Below are 21,411 nucleotides of genomic sequence, written 5' to 3' on the forward strand. Positions count from 1 at the left end.
AGTTCACTAAAAAATGAAAATGTTTCATGTACTCATGCTCAAATGACTTTATGTGGAACTGAAAATGAGATGTTTCTGGATTGTTCACCCAAAAATGAAAATTCTCTCATCACTTACTCACCTTCATGCCATCTCAGAGGTATATGACTTTTCTTTCTTCTGCTGAACACAAATTAAGATTTTTAGAAGAATATCTCAAATCTGTAGGGACAAACAATGCAAGTGAATGGTGATCAGAATTTGAATCTTCGAAAACCACATTAAGGCAGAATAAAAGTAATCCATAAGACTCCAGTGGTTAAATCCAAAATTTTAGAAGCGATATAATAGGTATGGGTGAAAAACAGATCAATATGAAGTCCTTATATACCATAAATCTACACTTTCACTTTCTTCTTCTTTTGTTTTTTTGGCAATTTGCAATCTTCGTGCATATCACCACCTACTTACTGTTCAGGGCTGGTCAAAGGTGGAGATTTCTAGAAAGAAAAGAAGGACTTCAGTATTGATCTGTGTTTCCCCCCACACCTATCATGCCGCTTCTGAAAACACAGATTTAACCACTGGAGTCATATCGCTTACTTTTATTCTTCCTTTATTTGATTTTTGAAAATTCTGGTCACCATTCACTTGCATTGTGAGGGCCTACAGAGCTGAAATATTCTTCTAAACATCTTTGTTTGTGTTTACATAAGAAAGAAAGTCATACACATCTGGGATGGCATGAGGGTGAGTACATGAGGACAGGATTTTCATTTTTGGGTGAACTATCACTTAAAGGGCAATACTGATAAATTAGCAATGGTGCTTACTAGCAAGTTGGCTCTGTTATGCAGGTACATGTACTGGACAGACTGGGGTGAGATACCCAAAATTGAACGAGCAAACCTGGACGGCACAGACCGCCTTGTTCTGTTGAACACCTCCCTTGGCTGGCCCAACGGTTTAGCCATTGACTACATTGCAGGAAAGCTTTACTGGGGTGATGCCAAAACGGATAAAATTGAGGTAGGCCAGATGGGGGAAATGTGATGTCACCTTGTTTTGATACATTCTCATTTGATTTCCCTATAGTTAACTATAACTTAACTATATACATAACTATAAACTACACTGTTGGAGTAACTGATGATTTGCTGCTCTTTGGTGTTGATTGAATAGTTTTGAGTATGTGGAATAATGAAGAGGACCCTTAGGACTGTCATTGAGCCTCAAAAATTCTGTTTTCCGTTTGCTAGCATCATCGTTTATCAAAGTATGCAGTTCTAGAGAATGTTTTCGAGAGTCTCTGTTTTCAGTGGAGGAAAAACCGTTCCAGTATGGATCAGAGGTGTGAACTTGGCAAGATCAATGCGTTTTCAAAGTCCAGACAAATAACATTTTGGTTGAAAGTGCATTGATTTTGCTTATGTTTACACCTCTCATCCATACTGTAATGGCATTTTCCTTCACCAAAAATGAAGATGCTCGAAAACGCTCTCTTCTGCCATATTAAACGATGACTTGAGGAAACTTAAAAATGTTTCAACCAAAATTGTTGTAATGTATACATGGCCTCAGTGCCTTAGGAGACATTGTCCATTGAGACTGATTTATCAAGCAGTTGCTTCTATGTGAAATTCTCCAAAATCATAGACTGTTTGTGTTATATCTTGGAAAAGAAAAAGCGGCACAAGACATCCGCTCAGTTCCCATCCTTTTTGTGTTTTTGTTCTGAAACCCAACCGTTGTGAAACCTCAAGTATATTTTTAAAAGATTTCCTGTAGAAAGTTTAGATGGAGTATTTTCTTTTTTTTATGATTTTAATTCTGGCCGCAGACCATATTTCATGATTTATTCTATCATAAATTCTCCTTCTTGTGTTGTTTTGCCTCAGCGTCTGTTTTGATTGTGGCACTAAAGGTTGGGGCGTCTTCGTGGTTTTGGCATTGTGTAATTAGTCAGCTACCTGTAGGCACAGGTCCCTGGGTGTCATAATACAGAGATAGACATTTTTCCTGTAGTCATTATGGCTCTAATCCTCTAATGTAAACACAAAGGAAGCTAAGGAAACATCCCCCTTTTATTTACTTGCTCTCCCGTTTGCTTTTCATTCCCAACATGGCGCTCTCGATATGCGAGTTTCAGTGAAAGAACTCCATCTACAGAGTCACTAACACCATTAAATAGCATGTTATGAAATATATCCAATGTTGATAACAGAGAAATTACTAAAATTGCTACATTTTAAATATCTGGGGCATTTTAGTCACTTAATGACATTTTAATGTAAGTTCTGAGTCTTGAGAATTTCTTTCTGTACCAATCTTCTTTTGATATGGAAATACTATAGTGTGCTGCTTTGTGGAGAACCCACATAAAACGACATGTTAATCAATGTGTGTGGCAAGTTTAGGTAAGCGCTCTCAAACTGCGCCGATTTAAAGGGTAGGTATTATTTATTGATGCAGAGAACCCCCCAGTGAGTCGACAGCTTTGGACTGTTTACTGGTTGCTAACAGTCACGACCAGCAAAGCTCTCTGGAAAATGCCATCACAAATAACCTGTTTGTAACCTGGAACTTTTTTCAGCCTGCCCGGTGCCCTGCTGTGGCGTTTAAAGAGAAGGGCCACTAGGACAGGCGGGCCAAGGGTGAACAGCAGGGTAAGGCCAGCCTAAAACCACCACGACCTAGCGCAACTAACTGTTTGCGTGCACCCTGCTTTAAGCTCTTTAAAATGCGGAGGTGTTGTTGTGTGGGCGTCAAAGGAAAGAGTGAGGTGCTGTTTTCCTGTGTTAAAGCCTGCCTGAATGAGTTGAGGATTAGGGCACTCCTGCTGACAGATTGAGCTCCATAAAAGGCCAGCCGCTCATTGAACCCCACGTGCAAACGGTCCTCTCCCAAATGTACCAATGGAAGACTAGTGAGCACTGACACTCTCTTTACAGCTACAATTCCTATGGAAAAAATGCATTTCCTTTCACGTGGTCAGATTTTTGCTCATCAAAACCTCATATAACTGAGTGACAGCAACCTTACATTCCCCACAGGAAGGAATCTGAAGTGAAGAGAGTTGTAGATGGTGGTCTTATTTAGGTTTAGAGCTTAGGTTTTAGAATCAGTTAAGCCATAGTTTTTTTCTATGAATCGGTGTTTAGAAGAATTGCAAAGACTTTTCAAGAGAGGAGTTTGTCACTCAACATCACCCAGGAGCATTTTATTGCCCAGATGTTGCTCTATCATACCGCTGAAGACTTATTGAACTTAATGTTTTTTTTTGTTTTTTTTCAGATGTTTCTCCTAAAATGTTTCACTTAAGGGAGCAGACTTTGTTATATTGGAACATCTGAGGCTTAACACCGTTTGAGACCTTGTTGAGCTCTCTTCTGAGACTCTAGAGGTTGTTTTCTAAAGAAACTTCAGCAGAAGTCTTAATATGCCCTACATATAATCTCATTGCTGTGTAGGAGAAACAATTCATATATTAAAGAGATCCCTTTTGTGATTGTTCTTTACAATCCACATTAATTATATACAGGTATCACTATACTTTTACTTTGTCAACAATTGTCAGATTTGTTTTTGTTGCTAAGGAATTGAAGGAGAAACATCTGAAACCAAGTTGAATAAAGATGACAACTCTTGAGCTATGGAATGGTATGGCTAAGGAACTGTAACAAAGTTGTGTGAAATCTGAAGAGGGATTTTGGATGCACTCTTTCCCCTAATTGTTTGAAAATGAGCCCAGCTGAGGAGAGGAAAGCCCTATGGTCATGTGTTCAGAGCTAACCCCCTGCCTACTCCAGCACAAAAGCTGGACAGAATAGAGAGGCAAAACCTTACCGAGGTCCGCCTTTGTCCCCGCACCCACCCAAGCCTTGCACCAGATGCACTTTTGGGTGACTGCGCTGCATTCCCCAGGCTCCCAGCAGCTGACAAGTGTGCTCTGTTCTCCTTTTCTCACAAGGGTTCTTCAGATTCACCTTAATGGAGGCGTAGGCCATTCTTTAGCTGGCCGACTTACTTTGTGAAAGGAAGAAAAGCCCTTGAAGTGCTAATCGCCTGGAGTTTACAGCACAGCCTGGCCATCAGTAATGTCTCATTAAAGATTTTCTTTTTTTAATGCATACTGATGATGCAAGCTTACCTCATTTCAGCAGCCTTTTTTGTTTTGAAAGGATTGATTTGCCTCCAAACAGAGTTGCATTTACATGTCACTGTTTGCCTTTTTTTCACCCTCCTGGTCCCTTTTTGGCCAATTGATAGCTCGGTGGCTTTTTTGTTTAGTTTTTTTGAGCTGAAAACATTGTTTTAAATGAGAAGTTTTGAAAAGTGACTTCTGGCATTTGGAATGTGGCTGCTTACTGCCTGAATGGTTCTAAATAGAGGGAATGAAGGCTTCTGGTCCATCCTTCTGCCCACCCTCCCTCTTTCTTGCCTTGTTTTTTTTTCCCCCCTAAACACGGCTGGTGATAGGCCTGGTCTGAAAAGGCTCTTTTTTTTTTTTTTTTAACCTTCCTCCTTGAAAAGTTGAATTGCATTTGAGGCTGAGGACAATTCTATTGTTCATTTTTCATGTTGGTGAAAGGGACGATGTGCTTGTTTTCTGGCAGCATATAGTAATTTCTTGTGGGAAAACTTGAAACTTCCAGCCTGATTTTGAGATTTAATTTTATGTTTTGCCTTTTGGCAAAAGGAATAGTTTACCCAAAAATGTAAATTCTATCAACTTAATACTTCTGCAAGCATTGTGATGCCTCAGAGCAGTTATTATTGTCTTCCACATTTTAGAATAACAGTGAAGGCATCAAAATGATTAAAAACACAAATGGGGGAGGGGGGGTCACATCTGCTCCATGCAAGGAGCAGACGTGTAAACCACGAGCTCTCGCACTTTGCTAGTATTTTTTTATTATTTTCACGTTATAATCCAGTGAGATTCGATACACCGTTACATATTTGTTCTTTGAGGTAAATATGGCAAAGATGTCAAAATCCTTGGGCTCAGGAGATATTAAAAGACACTTACATGCTCAAGATGAAACCTCTGACGGGCCTGCCGACCGGGGACTTGATTTGGATGGCGTGGCCAGGGAAAATCAGCGTCAACTGTCCCAACATATCGGTAATGCTGACTAAGATTGTTGCTGACTTGGAGGATCTCGCTGTAATACGTCGATCGATTACGGTGATGGAAACAAAATTCTCTGAGCTGGTTACAAGTGTGGCAGGTAGAATATTTTTCTATCATTCCTTCAGTGAAATCTGCTGGTGGTGAATTTTTTTACATGGCCATTGATATTAATAATGCCTTTAAAGGGTTCTATCTTGATCTTTATAGTTCCACGTCTTCGTCTACTGATGAGGATATTAGACAATTTGTGGAACCATTAGAACTCCCTAAATTGATGACTGAGCAAAACAAATTTCTTGATTCTGAGATAACCTTGGAGGAGCTTGACGAGGTAATTAAGACCTTACCTACAGGCAAGGCTCTGGGGCCAGATAGTTTTGCTGCTGAATTTTTTAGATCTTATGTTACACAACTGGTTCAACCTTTGTTAGAAATTTATACAGAATCATTAAAGAATGGAAATTTCCCCCAACAATGTCTCAAGCCTGGATCTGTCTGATTATCAAAGAGGACAAAGATCCAAGCGAGTGTAAATGTTACCGTCCAATTTCCCTGATCCAGCTAGATGTAAATATTTTGGCTAACCGATTAAGTAAAGTTATGACATCTCTTATACATGTAGTCTAGGTGGGGTTTATTTTTTGGGGCCGTAGCTCTTCTGATATCATTTTCATCAATATTATGTGGTCAGTAGCGAATGATCAGTCTCCGGTCGCTGCTATCTCTCTTGGCGCTGAAAATGTGTTTTCTATGGTAGAATGGGATTATCTTTTTAAGATTTTGGAAATGTATGGGTTTGGGAGTACATTTATTGGTTGGATTAAGTTACTCTATAGACCCCCTTTAGCAGCGGTACAAACAAATAGATTAATTTCTGATTCCAATATTTTTCTCTGGATAGGGGCACTCGGCAGGGTTGCCCGCTTTCCCCATTATTGTTCTGTCTTGCCCTGGATCCATTAGCAGCCGCTATAAGAAAGGAGGATGATTTTCCAGGGGTGATGGTGGGAGTAGTGGCGCACAAGCTTCTACTTTATGCAGATGATATTTTATTATTTGTCTCTGACCCTACTAGATCTATGCCTTACCTCTACAGAATTATTCATTCCTTTTCCCAGGATACAATGTAAATTGGTCTAAAACCTTTCCGAAGCTTTTGCGCTGACAACAGACTGTCCAGTAACAGCCTTTCAGCCAGGCACCTTCCAGTGGCCCAAACAGGGCATTAAGTATTTGGGAATTTTATTCCCAGCAAATTTGTCTGATTTAGTTAATAAGAGTTAATTTTGATCCCTTTAATAAAAAGATTTTAAAACAATGTGGGCAGGTGGGCTTTATTACATTTATCTATGATTGGGAAGGTTAATGTCATTAAAATGATACACTCGGTGACCTACAGGTCCTTCTCAAAAAATTTGCATATTGTGATAAAGTTCATTATTTTCCATAATGTAATGATACAAATTAAACTTTCATATATTTTAGATTCATTGCACACCAACTGAAATATTTCAGGTCTTTTATTGTTTTAATACTGATGATTTTGGCATACAGCTCATGAAAACCCAAAATTCCTATCTCAAAAAATTAGCATATTTCATCCAACCAATAAAAGAAGTGTTTTTAATACAAAAAAAGTCAACCTTCAAATAATTATGTTCAGTTATGCACTCAATACTTGGTCGGGAATCCTTTTGCAGAAATGACTGCTTCAATGCGGCGTGGCATGGAGGCAATCAGCCTGTGGCACTGCTGAGGTGTTATGGAGGCCCAGAATGCTTCGATAGTGGTCTTAAGCTCATCCAGAGTGTTGGGTCTTGCGTCTCTCAACTTTCTCTTCACAATATCCCACAGATTCTCTATGGGGTTCAGGTCAGGAGAGTTGGCAGGCCAATTGAGCACAGTAATACCATGGTCAGTAAACCATTTACCAGTGGTTTTGGCACTGTGAGCAGGTGCCAGGTTGTGCTGAAAAATGAAATCTTCATCTCCATAAAGCTTTTCAGCAGATGGAAGCATGAAGTGCTCCAAAATCTCCTGATAGCTAGCTGCATTGACCCTGCCCTTGATAAAACGCAGTGGACCAACACCAGCAGCTGACATGGCACCCCAGACCATCACTGACTGTGGGTACTTGACACTGGAGTTCAGGCATTTTGGCATTTCCTTCTCCCCAGTCTTCCTCCAGACTCTGGCACCTTGATTTCCGAATGACATGCAAAATTTGCTTTCATCCGAAAAAAGTACTTTGGTCCACTGAGCAACAGTCTAATGCTGCTTCTCTGTAGCCCAGGTCAGGGGCTTCTGCCGCTGTTTCTGGTGCCTGTGCACAGTGGCTCTGGATGTTTCTACTCCAGACTCAGTCCACTGCTTCCGCAGGTCCCCCAAGGTCTGGAATCGGTCCTTCTCCACAATCTTCCTCAGGGTCCAGTCACCTCTTCTCGTTGTGCAGCGTTTTTTGCCACACTTTTTCCTTCCCACAGACTTCCCACTGAGGTGCCTTGATACAGCACTCTGGGAACAGCCTATTTGTTCAGAAATTTCTTTCTGTGTCTTACCCTCTTGCTTGAGGGTGTCAATGATGGCCTTCTGGACAGCAATCAGGTCGGCAGTCTTACCCATGATTGCGGTTTTGAGTAATGAAACAGGCTGGGAGTTTTTAAAAGCCTCAGGAATCTTTTGCAGGTGTTTAGAGTTAATTAGTTGATTCAGATGATTAGGTTAATAGCTCGTTTAGAGACCCTTTTCATGATATGCTAATTTTTTGAGATAGGAATTTTGGGTTTTCATGAGCTGTATGCCAAAATCATCAGTATTAAAACAATAAAAGACCTGAAATATTTCAGTTGGTGTGCAATGAATCTAAAATATATGAAAGTTTAATTTTTATCATTACATTATGGAAAATAATGAACTTTATCACAATATGCTAATTTTTTGAGAAGGACCTGTATATAAGATTGGAGTATTGAGATCTTTTCAAAATTTGATTCAACATTTTTGGATTCCCAGATCTCAATTTTATAAGTATTTACAGCTGCGCCAACTGCTCTGCACTGTTTTTGAGAGTGGCACGCACCCCCCTAAAGCGGCAAATACTCAGGGAGTGGTGATTGCTGCTTTTGGGAAGGATCATGAGGCATCAGTGAATTAATCCCTGCTAATTCAGAGTCTGAGGGACGGAGATTTAAATTCTCTCAAAAGATTATGGGAGGAAGATTTAAATTTGTTATTGGAGGAGGGAGTGTGGGCTAGGATTCTAAAAAACATCAAGTTTACATCTAGAGATACAAGGGTGCCCCTTATGCAATTTAAGATTTTTCATAGATTTTATTGGACTCCTTCTAAATTGTATTGGCTTGGTCTTAAGGACACACCCACCTGCTGGCAATGCCATTCAGAAGATGGAGACACCACCCATGTTTTCAGGGTGTCGTAGGATCCAAGAATTTTGGTTGAAAATTCAGAGTTTTGTATGTGATGTGTTGAAGACTTGGATCTCGTTCTGCCCCAGAGTATTTTGGGAGATGTGGAGATCATGAATTTGGAGGATAGGTATATAAAGGATTGGGTTTTGACCAGTATTTTAAGGGGATGGAAGTCAGATGGAGCACCCTCATTCCCATAGTGGTGTGCAGAGATGGGAGGGTGGCTGCCTTTGAGGAAGGGTTGAGCAGAAGGATGGGAGTTTTCAATGGGAAATGTGGCAGTTATTTGGTGTTTTTGGGGGACTCTCAGGGAGGGGCGGTGGAGGGAGTAATTTAGAGTTTCATTTTTTAAATATACTTGATTATTGTATTTTCTTTTTTGTTGTTGTTTTAGTTTAGTTTTTGTTTTTTTTATGTGTGTCTATATTCTAATGACCACAGGGGTGTTCGTGGGGATGTCGGGGTGGGGTGAGAGATTGGTAGGGGGAGGGGTTATTGTGGGGGTTTAATGTTAAAAGTGTTTGATTCATTATATATGTGTTTTTTGTTTCTTTGTGTTGTTTCTCAACTTATTAATCAATAAAAATGTTAATTGCAACAACAAAAAAACACATGGAAGTATGGTAATTATGAACTGAGGACATAAATGGACATTAGTAGACAGTAACAACTGACTTAGTAACAAAGTCAATCATAAGTGTGTGCAACCTTTTAGACTGGTTCTGTAGGTCTCTGTCTTTATTTGTACTATGAAGCTGTTATGTTTGCTTATGACACATATGGCCACTAAAACATGTTTTTATCCCCATGCAAGGCCACAAAATTGTGTCTGACTACACATAAAGACATCCAGGAACCTTGGAATTTGTGGTTAACCAACTGAAATGTCCTCACCTTCATGATATGGATTCCAGCTGGCCTTTCAGGTTCGCGGCCTGTTCTCTTTAAGGTGTGACTGAAAGATCGCACTTTTGAATGTGTGCCAAAAACATCCTCTTTCATCTCAGGTCCCACACGCCTGAAAGGGGTCTTGATTATTTGTACTTGCACTGAAAGTTTTTTTTTTTCTTCGTTTAACAGAATGTGAATTGTGCGCTTTCATTTCAGTCTCTCTCTGCGTGTTTTCGCCTCTTTTCCGAGCAGTCGAGTGCACCCCCTTCTTCGCCCCTCCCCTTTGAACCCTTTAGATGTCGCCGCAGACCCCCTTATTTCACCCCCTTGGTGTAGAGATGCTTAAGATAACTCGTTTGACTGATGTGCCGTCCCCGGTGTAGAAAGTCCTCTGCTTTGTAGGGCAATTATGTAGATTCTGCTTTCACAGAGCCTTTTGTGACCCTGTTGCAAAGTGCCATGGGTGCCCTCTGGATTCCCATAAAGACAAATATGTAGAACAGAGTGATGCTGAACTTGCGCAAAACAGGAGGGCTTGTTTTTTAGAGTTGTTTCAAGCCGAGGACTAAGCAATGTTAAGGGCCGCAGTTTGTACACCGTTTTGAAGAATTCATAGGATTGCTTTAGAAATGCTAAAGATGGGTCACAATGGTCGACTAGTTGATTAGTCATCCAACATCTGACTTCTTGAATAGGACTATGAGTTTAGATTTTTTAAAGTTCCATTATTTTTAGTGCCAGTGTATTATATTGCATGTTGAACTCATGCTTTAGCTGTTAAACAGTTTGCAAAGGGGAAAACCATTTGAAAAGGTTGCGTCTTTAAATTCATCAGATTTAAAGCAACACCACATGTACTTTCAGATGGACATCTTTAGCTATTGCGTTGTCTCACCTTGAGCGTTATGTTTTTAAGACTGTGTATTAAGTTAAAAATAGTCCAACTTTGAAAAACGTGTTTCGAAACCTCTGCATTCTGTTCCATTCCATTGCACTCTGGCTAGATGTGTTTTAATGCAAAAGCATGTCTCATGTAAATCCCCATTAAGAAATGTTTCAATCAGGGTCAGGTGAACCTTAAACGAGCCTAATTCTAGCCTAAACTAGGCTTCCTTCAGATCGATTAGTTCATTCAAACTTGTCAATTTGGTTGCACATCCCTTACAAATACTCTAAAAAATGTTATGTGTTGGCATTCATTGAATATTTCTTTTAACAGCTGAGGAATTAAGTCTTAGTTAATGGTTTAGACCAATCCGCCTTTTGCTTGAGTTTAATTTGTTCGAACCAGCGACCTTCTGTTTACCAGTTATATGTTTTAGACCACTACACCACCACCACTCCATCTTTAAATTGCACTTTTAAAGCTTTAGCTGTTAAACAGTTTTTCACGGTAAAACCCTTTCGTAAAGGCTGTATCTTTAATTCATCCTTTTTTAAAGCAATGGCGCTACAGCTATACACGTTCAGGCGGACGTCTTTGGGCATTGTCGTGACTTGCACAATGAGTGTTGCTTTCAGAACACAAGTAAACCTAAAAATAGTCTTTTAAAAATGCGTCTTGAGACCTCTGCATTCTTTTCCATTCCGTTGCATGCATCATATGTAAACGCCCTCTAAGAAATGCATCCAATCGGGGTCAGGAGAATCCAAAATCAACATTGAAAGCTTTAGCTGTTAAAATAGTTTGCACGGTAAAACACTTTCAGAAAAGGTTACTTAAAGCACTGGTACTACTGACATACACATTAGGCAAATATTTTTGGCCGTTGCATGTCACACCATGATTGTCACGTTTTAATTCTGTGTATTAGGTGAAAAATAGTCCAAGTTTGAAAAAAATTTGTAACTAAAACTTTAAATTCTGTTCCATTCCATTGCACTCCTTTTAGCCCCTTCTAATGTAAATGCCCCCTTTAAAAACGCATCTGATCAAGGTCAGGTGAATGCCAAGCCAGCCTAATTATACTGAGCTTGCTTAGAAGATTGACTAGTCATTTAAGTTTAATGTCCCATTCTTATTTATCAAATAGCATCTACAGTCTTAATAGCTACATAATCCTTTTTTTTTCCTCCCTCACAAGTCTTCATTTTCCCTGACGATAAAGCCATTTGACTACAATGAATCTTGAAGTGCATTTTGATGGCCGTTCAGTATGGTAACACAGTGACAAATGAAAAGCAACTGCTTGAAAGAGGGCTTTTATCTGCTTTGGAACGATGTGTGGTGGCCCAGGGCTTGTCTGGTGATGGATGCTGGCAAAAAAAAAAAAACATAAGTGTGAAGAGGATCAATAATGCTTTTCTCTAAAGTCCCCCAAAGCGTTGCTCCAATGGCCCTGGCACATTGTGGCCAGCGGGAGCCGTGAAACTTGATTTACGCAGGGAATTTTTCAGCGAGGGGCCTCTCTCTAAAACATTGGCCATGCTAATGATAGCTCCTTTGTCTGTGAGTTATCTGCACATCTATGGCCCATCAGTGCAAGGGCTGTTTTGATTTGGATGGTTGTGGTAGAATAAGCTGTTTTGAAGATGCTGCAAGCTCCGAAAGCAGTCTTTGCTCTGTTTACATGGGGTTCCTACATGTGACAGATGTCTCACACAGGTTCGGCAGACATCCAGAGATCTTCCTTCCCAGGCAGGAGGAAGGCACGTTATTGTTGTACCTACTCATGACACTACAACCATATATGAGTCTTTGTACTATAACTGGGATAGTTCACCCCAAAATGTGAAATATAATCACTACAATGTTGTTCCAAACCTGTAACACAGGAGGTGCTAAACATAATCAGAGCCTTAGTCGAACAGCATTGTTCATTTTTCCCATTTTGTTATGTTGCAGCCTTGTGAAAATGTTTTAAATTATTTTATTTTTTTTCACATCAATCTTCATTTCATACCCCATAATGACAAAGCAAAAAAAACTGATTTTTGATAACTTACATTTTTAAAAGAACAAATTGAAATATTACATTGACATAAGTATTCAGACCCTTTGCTATAACTCTTGAAATTTAGCTCAGGTGCATCCCATTTCTCTGGATCATCTTTGAAATGTTTCTACACTTGTAATCCACCTGTGGCAAATTAAATTGATCAGACATGATAATGGAAAGGCACACACACCTGTTTATATAAGGTCTCACAGCTGAAAATGTATATCAGAGCAAGCACCAAGCCATGAGATCAAATGAACTGCCTGCAGAGCTCAGAGACCGGATTGTGTCAAGGAACAGATCTGGGGAAGGCTACAAAAAGCATTTAGGCTGCATTAAAGGTTCCCAAGAGCACAGTGACCTTCATAATTCTTACATGGATGAAGTTTGGAACAACCAGGTGTCTTCCTAGAGCTGGCCAGGGGAGAAGGGCCTTGGTAAGGGAGGTGACCAAGAACCCAATGGTCATTCTAGTTGAGCACAAGAGATCATGTGTGGAGATGGGAGAAACTTGCAGAAGGACAACCATCACTGCAACACTCCACCGGTCTGGACTTTATGGCAGATTGGCCAGACAGAAGCTTCTCCTTAGAGCTAGACACATCAAAAAGCACCTAAAGGTCTCTCAGGCTGTGAGAACAAAGATTCTCTGGTCTGAAATGAAGATTGAACTGTTTGGCCTCAATTCCAAACATCATGTCTGGAGGAAACCAGGCACCGCTCATCACCTGCACAATAGCATCCCAACGGTAAAGAATGGGGGTGGTAGCATAATGCTGTGGGGGTGTTTTTCAGCGGCAGGGACTGGGGTATTGGTCAGGGTTGAAGGAAAGCTGAACGCAGCAAAATACAGAGATATCCTTAATGAAAACCTGGTCCAGAGCACTCAGGACCTCAGACCGGGCCGAAAGTTCACCTCCAAACAGGACAATGACCCTAAGCACACAGCCAAGACAATGCAAGAGTGGCTTAGGGACAACTCTGTGAATGTCCTTGAGTGGCCCAGCCAGATACCAGACTTGAACCCAATCGAACATCTCTGGAGAGACCTGAAAATGCCTGTCCACTGACGGTCCCCATCCAATCTGCAGAGAAGAATGGCAAAAATGCCCAAATCCAGGTGTGCAAAGCTTGTTGCATCATACCCAATAAGACTTGAGGCTGTAATCGCTGCCAAAGGTGCTTCAAGGAAGTACTGAGTTAAGGGTCAGAATACTTACGTCAATGTGATGTTTCAGTTTTTTATTTTTAATACATTTCCAAAGCTATCAAAAATCTGTTTTTTGCTTTGTCTTTATGGGGTATGGAGTGTAAATTGAAGTGAAAAAAATAATAATTTAAAGCATTTTAGCACAAGGATGTATCAACAAAATGTGAACAAATGAAGGTATCTGAATAATTTCTGACTGCACTGTGTATCCAATACTATTTTGTTGGTGATATAACGTAATGAGTATCACAATGATGAACATTTTATATGACAAACACATTTCTGTTTGGTCGAAATGATTATTCATCCGATTTGAGAACAAATGCCATTTTTATTTGAATGCCATGTCTTTACACCGAGGACCACAACAGTAACATACAACCACTGCTGTCTTCGTAGGTAAGGTAAATGAGTAATCTCTGCTTTCACTTTCTCACTTGAATTTGTTCAAATTACATTTTTGCAGCTCTTTCAAAGTCATGTTTTGTTAAAGTGGGCCAAATCCAGACAGTGGTAGTCCAAGCCAAACAGCACTATAGTTAATTGCCTGGTAACAGTTTGTTGCTTTTGCTGGCTGTTTCACTATGAGGTCTTAAACTTTGATGTTTCAGGCTCCAAGGATATACGGTTTGTCTTGAATTATAGGGGTATAAAAGACACCTGACTTTCGTAATATTTTCCATCTCCTGCGGCCAGCGCTGTACACACAATCCAGCAATTCTTTCACTTGAGCAGTTTTATACTGATTTTTGAGAAAATAAATACTCTCCAATTGAAGAGTTTTAAAGGAGAGCGGGCATTTGTTGCGGTTTGACGAACATCAAAAAAGGCTCTTGAGATGATTCTTTAGCGTGATAAATTAGAAGATAACATGTTGCAAGTGTTTTTAAGTGCATTTAAATGGGAGGAAAAGTAAAAAACATTGTTAGATTAAAAGACCATCAAGTCAATTCTTTCAAAATAGATCAATTAGCATTTGTTTGGAGTACAGCGCTGGTTTTACAGTTGTTTCATGACTTTAACGCTCACTAAATCTGCTCCTTTTGGACCTCCATGATTGGTTGAACTCCTTTACAGTCTTTCTCTCACTTTACAAGTGAGCCTTAAAGGAATTGTTTACCCAAAAATAAAAGTTATTTAATCATAGTCGCTCTCTTTTTGTTCCAAACCTGAATGGCTTTCTTTCTACTGCAAAACACAAAAGGAGACATTTTGATCAATGTAGGTCATTTTTTCATGAGCGTTCAAGAGAATTGACGACTTTCAATTAGTAAATGAATCACTTTGAGTCAGATCTTCTGAATGAATCGATACCAACGCATTCTTTGAAATTCCTCCTTTAGTGTTCCTCTAAAGAAAGCCATACAGAAAGAAAGCTCAAAATCCTTTAAACTTTGTAAAGTGTGACATCTGGCACCCTCTGTCTGGTTTCACTCAGCTAACCTAGTCATTCCTGTCCTATAACTTGAATTTTGCCACCACAGTTGGTCTCATTTCCTGAGGGATGAGAGCCACTGTCCCACATTTGTCAGAGAGCGAGTGGTGAAGGGGTAGTCACCAGCTCTCCACTAATGATCTGGAGATAATTGTGGATTTTTAACTTTAATTTAGTTAAAGCAATTCAATTTTTGCAGCAGCAGTGTTGCGGTAAGGAGTCACCGACAGCTGTTGACTCATCTGCTTTCAATGCATCCCATATGTTTCCGAATTTACAGCCAATTTCAACTTGTACCTTTCTAGTAGGGTTAGACAAACCGCTGGATGTCCCAGGAAGAGTTGCACACTATTGCAAGCAGATGAATGTGAGATTTAGGCTGCCGATTTAATTTGTTACATCAGAGTACGCTGCAGTTCCACTGATTTCAAAGGGGATGGTGCATAGTGAGGACTTATAGAGAGTGCAAGGGTTTGTGAAAGTGATGCTTTATCAGGCAACCAAAAGCTGAAAAAAGTCAACCTTTAGTAAAACTATAAAATATTAATGGTTTAAAAGTGCTTGCTTTTGCTTTAACCCTCTGACATAGGCATCCATAGACAAAGGAGAATTTCTGGGGAAATCCAGTTTCACTGCATTCCTAATTGCTGTCAAACTGAAATGGCTTTTTCCACAATCTTGGATCTTCAATACAAGCTTGATCAGAGCTTAAATTCTATTCTTCACTAAACAAAGCAATGCATCATGAAATCTAAAATTTGGTCACGTTTTTGTTTCGATTATTTTGGAATCATTTATTATTTTCAGGCTTCTAACTCGACAAAAAATTACACATGCAAACACAACAACGACTAAAGGTTTGCATAGCATGCAGACATAATTTTAATAATTAGATTTCACAGTATGAGTGCCTTTTGACTCAATGAGTCTGCATCGAGTTTGTCATTTACTTTATGCCATCTCCTGATGGCCATATGTAACATTGTGCTTTATGTGGAATATCTAATGATCTATTCATCTGAGTACCATGTGTGTGGGCTCGTTTGAAAGATATCTTCTACTCTAAGTAATGGTATGTGATATTTTATGTTCCGTTCGTGAAGTTATAAGTGAAAACGTGGCATATGAGCAACACCAACATAATTGTCAAAGACATGTACTTGGCTATTACTCGCTATATTTTTGTCTGTGAGTAAAACAAATCAGCTGGTTGTATTCTGCTCTTTGAGTGCTTTCCAACAACATATGGCACATGGCGGTTTGATGAGTTTGATGTTTTGACAGATTGCAATAATATGTTTTTATATTCGGTTTTATAAATTATCAAAACAGAACACTCATCATTTGTCAGCAAAATTCAAAGTTCTTCAGTTTTGGTCATAATGCCTGTATGCATTGGAAAGTAGAGATTCTAAGCTTTCAAACTATACCCATTTCGTGTTGGTTATTAATATTTTCACAATTTAATTTTTTGTCATGGGCCCACCAGTGTAAATTTTGGAAAAGGATTGAATGTGTATTTAATTAGGTATTATTGAAATAATTGGAGTTGATTAAATTTTGTGATAGTTGCATTGACTTTTCATGGTCAGATCAAAAAATTGCAATGCATTTTTACATCTTTAATGTTTAAATTTCATAAAAACTTTTGTTTTCATTTTTGTTTTGATTACAAGAGGGAGAGAGAGAGCGAAAGAGAGAGAGATACACAGTTGAAGTCAGAGGTTTACATACACTTTGGTTGAAGTCATTATAACTCATTTAATGAGTGTATATATACTCATTTTAACCACTCTACAGTTTTTTTATGAGCAAGCTATAGCTTTGGCAAGTCGTTTAGGACTAGCATGACACAAGTAATTTTTCCAAACAATTGTTTACGGACAGATTGTTTCACTTTTAATTGACTATATCACAAATCCAGTGGATCAGCCAAGAGCCAAGAAAAAAAAATAGTCTGGTTCATCATTGGGAGCAATTTCCAAACACCTGAAGGTACGACGTTAATCTGTAAAAACAATAGTGCGCAAGTATAAACTATAGAACATGCTACCATCATACCACTCAGGAAGGAAATGCATTCTGTCTCCTAGAGATGAACGTAGTTTGGTGCGAAAAGTGCAAATCAATCCCAGAACAACAGCAAAGGACCTTGTGAATATGCTGGAGGAAACAGCAGTATCTATATCCACAGTAAAACAAGTCCTATATCGACATAACCTGAAATGCTGCTCAGCAAGGAAAAAGCCACTGCTACAAAACCACTATAAAACAGTTTGCAAATGCACATGAGGACAAAGATCTTACTTTTGGGGAAATGTCCTCTGGTCTGATGATACAGAAATCGAACCGTTTGGCCATAATGACCATCATTATGTTTGGAGGATAAAGGGTGAGGCTTGCAAGCCGATGAACACCATCCCAACTGTGAAGCATTGGGATGGCATCATCGTGTTGTGGTGGTGCTTTGCAGCAGGAGGGACTGGTGCACTTCACAAAGTAGATGACATCATTAGGAAGGAAAATGATGTGGATATGTTGAAGCAAAATCTGAAGACATCAGCCAGGAAGTTAAAACTCTACCGCAAATGTGTCTTCCAAATGGACAATGACCCAAAGTATACCTCCACATTTGTGGAAAGATGGCTTAAGGACAACAAAGTGAAGATATTGAAGTGGCCATCACAAATTCCTGACCTCAGTCTGATAGAAAGTTTGTGGGCAGAACTTAAAAGGCATGTGCGAGCAAGGATGTCTACAAACCTGACTCAGTTACACCAGTTCTGTCTAGAGGAATGGGCCAAAATTCCAGCAACTTATTGTGAGAAGCTTGTGGAAGGCTGCCTAAAATGTTTTTACCCAAGTTAAGCAATTTAAAGGCAATGCTACCAAATACTAACAAAGTGTATGTAAACTTCTGATCCACTGGGATTGTGATGAAAGAAATAAAAGCTGAAATAAATAATTCTCTCTACTAATATTCTGACATTTCACATTTTTAAAATAGAGTAGTAATCCTAACTGACCTAAGACAGGGAATGTTTTCTATGATTAAATGTCAGGGATTGTGAAAAACTGAGTTTAAATGTATTTGGCTAAGGTGTAGGTAAACGTCTGTCTTCAACTGTATGTTCATTATTTCAGTCTTTGAAAAGTTTTATTGTGTGGTCTGCTCGGAGCAAACAGAATTTGATTAATTTTATTATTTTCATTGCTTTATTGTCATCACACTTAAACTTCAATACAGCATTTATGACTGTTTAGGTATGATGACTACTTTTCTCTCAACTGTCTGACCTTCTCATCTTACTGTTAAAACATAAGAGCTCTGTCTGGGCATGTGAGTTTTCTCCCAGACATTGGTTGATTCGTCTGAAAGCCATTTCAGATATCCACTGGACGTTGATGTATTTACTTATGTTGGCCTGTTTATGAAAAGAGTAAACAGGATACAAGCTCTTTTATGAGGTTTATCAAAATGTTTCCTTAAATACAGAGATGTGCCAGTGAAATCCAAAAGTATGAAGTGCAAATTAAATATTTTCTCATGACTCATTTTTGCTGATGTTTTGCTGTTAAACTAAATAATATTTTTTTTTTTTTGTTTGATTGGCTCAACTATGTTAACAACAATTGATCTGCATTCACAATAAAATAGCTGGCCATGTTGTCATATAGCAAACATTTTGGAACTTGTGTTTTGAACAATCATGCAATTTAAAAGTGTCATAGTTTAGAAATTGAAAATGTGTTTAGATTGATGCATTTGACAGATACTTTTATTCAACTTAAAGTACAGTGCAAGGTATATATTATGTCAATATGTCGTTTTCCTAAATCGAACCCATGAATTTGCTTGAAGTTTCCCGGCAAATTGAACCCAACAGTTCTGAATGTATAATGATTTACTGTAGTGATTCAGGGGAAAAGACAAGAAAGCCGTTTTGAACACAGAATTTATGTACTGGCTCAGTAATGATATTTTGTTCAATTCTAACGATAAATTAAAGTTCTCCGTAATCTGCATGTAAACTTAAATCTAGCTACATTTTGTAAATTTTATGCTTAAAACAATTTGCCATATTAGGTAAAATATTTAGACGTTTTACTGGAAATTATTTTTTGCAGTGTAATTATCGCCATTGTCATCCTCATTTAAATACCACTTATCTCTCAAGTCATGCAAAAATTATGGCTCATATAAATATTTGCGACAGCTATTTTTCCATTGTTTACCATACTGGTATGGTAATTTCGGCTGTATGCTCTCAGTCAAGGCCATGGGAATGAAAGTTTCCCTCTCAGGGCTCTAGGAGCTCATGGGAGCCATCTGCATGCAGATGACCTGCTAGAACATGAGTCAATATTTTAGCAATTTCACAACCGTCAAGTCTCATCACTGAATCTTTCACTTACTTTTTGATCCGCCAGCGTTTCTCATTGGGAAATTTCTCGGCATGTGCCTTCCAGAGCTCAAAGTACGAGGAAGTGCAAACGCAGCACGGAGTGGAATGACAAAGCACGAGGGTTGAACTCATGGGTAAAAAGAAAAGTAGACCAGCCAGTCATTCTGTTTGAATTAAGGCAGTGTTGTCCTTGGCCTACACAAGCAAACAACAGATAAAAAAGATAATATCACCCACAGCTCAGCCGGCCCATCAGAAGAGCCGGCCAAACCTCAGGTGAAATCGTATGATATTTCAAAGCCCACACAGAAATGGGAGGTTATTTTGCAGGATTATATTCTTGACTTAGGTAATTGAAAAAGTATGTCAGGTTGCTCCTCAGGGATTTGGCATCGAAATGCAGATTTTACGTGTACATTCTGTGCACAAGGTTTCACGTTCCCATCCAGTCAGTTTGATGCATGAACATGCACATTAATTCCACATACATGACGAGGTAAGTCCAAAACAAATTAATTCAGGGATATACAGTGGGCCCCAAAATATTTTTGGACACTTAATGGTCTAAATTGCACAACCACATATTGAAAAATACAGAAATCCAGCACGATTCATAAAACAGCTTGTGAACATTAACCTTTGAGTTTTGACATCTCTTTTCTAAAGAGAGAAATGCTTTTTTGATTAGCTCAGCCTTCATTTAGTTGTGTCTATTGTCTCTCTCTTTTGCCTCAGCTCTATGTTTAAGGAGGCCATGCTGTCACCTCGCTCGCCTTTATATTGAATTTGCTTGGCACCCTGGTGCCGGGACACTTTTAACAATCTGGCTTTTATAAAAGCCCACAGTGTCTTGACTTTTTGTCGAAATTGATGAGACTTTTTCAGGGCTTTCTTTTGTACATTTTGTTGCGTTCTCCCTCATTAAAAATAGGGTTTGTACTCCATATTCTCAAGGCATAATTCTCAGCGAAGCGGAAAAAAGCCAGCCAAAGAGAAAGAAGACACACCCTCTTTCAGTTTTGATAGCCATGTCTAATTGTCTCTCTAAAAATTGAATAGCATTTTTTTATGCCAGTAGAAAGACCCCTGTTGACAGAGGGACCATCAAAGTACATGTTTTTGTGCTACAATTTAGTAGCTGGCTCGAGTTTAACTCTTTAGTCCATTGGAAATCTGATTTTTGCGAAGTCGGAATAACAGCCCTAAATAGTGAGATTTAATCTCGGCTTCGTCCTGCATGTGCACATAATCGGATCACAATTGGTCTCTGCATTTTGTGCGTCTTCCGAAAGACAGAGGTGATGTGGACAGATTAAACCCTGCATATCTGGTGTCCTTCTAATATTTGATTGCATATTTTGTCTATACACTTTGCCAGACAGATGAGTACCATAACTCGACTGCCCAAAAGCACGCTGTAGGGTGATTATTATTGTGCATGTAAATGTACTGACTCATAAGTAGTAACTCTTCTATATTGGTGGAACTATGGTACTTATTCTGCTGATTTTTATCAATGAATCTAAAGTGTGGATCTGCAGTTCCCTCAGAGTTTGATATTGTGTGTTTTTGTGACCTCCAAGACCTGCTCTGGTTTGCTAGGGTTCGGCAGCTGCCCGCTCCTTAAACACACAGAGGCCTCTCTGTGCATTGGCAACCATGCGTTTCTATGGGCCTAACCTTCCCCCCTCGGTTTCCCCTCATTTTACTCTCCCATCCCCCTAGTAAAAAGACTTAACCTGGAGAGACCTTGCTGGAATCTTGAGGTCTCAATATTGATAATCTGATAATTAATCTCTTGACAAAGCAAAGGAGAGCAAAGCCAAAATGTAAAGTGAACATGGTCCCAAAAAGCATTTGGAAACTGGACTGGATGTATTGGGGCCACTCTATGCACTTTTGTGACACGTCAGCAAAGTTTCAAGACAAAGAATCTGTTTTGTAGCACTCCACCCTTTCCTGTTCACTGAAGTTCCCCTGATACAA

The 21,411-nt window shown here is 39.2% G+C and overlaps 2 protein-coding genes across 2 annotated transcripts in view; one reads left to right on the forward strand and one right to left on the reverse strand.

The window, feature by feature from the left end:
* The window catches only part of LOC127638274 (BOLA class I histocompatibility antigen, alpha chain BL3-7-like), a 184,106-nt gene that overhangs the window by 150,480 nt on the left and 12,215 nt on the right, over positions 1-21,411 (reverse strand). The window lies entirely within an intron of this gene.
* The window catches only part of LOC127638063 (low-density lipoprotein receptor-related protein 5-like), a gene marked incomplete at its 3' end in the record, with an annotated part of 82,073 nt that overhangs the window by 49,099 nt on the left and 11,563 nt on the right, over positions 1-21,411 (forward strand). The window contains exon 8 of the mRNA XM_052119397.1: positions 837-1,008. Within this exon, the coding sequence (XP_051975357.1) occupies positions 837-1,008 (172 nt within the window). The remainder of the gene's footprint in view (positions 1-836; positions 1,009-21,411) is intronic.

Source organism: Xyrauchen texanus, chromosome 46 (assembly GCF_025860055.1).
Source record: "Xyrauchen texanus isolate HMW12.3.18 chromosome 46, RBS_HiC_50CHRs, whole genome shotgun sequence".
Classification (NCBI taxonomy): Eukaryota; Metazoa; Chordata; class Actinopteri; order Cypriniformes; family Catostomidae; genus Xyrauchen; species Xyrauchen texanus.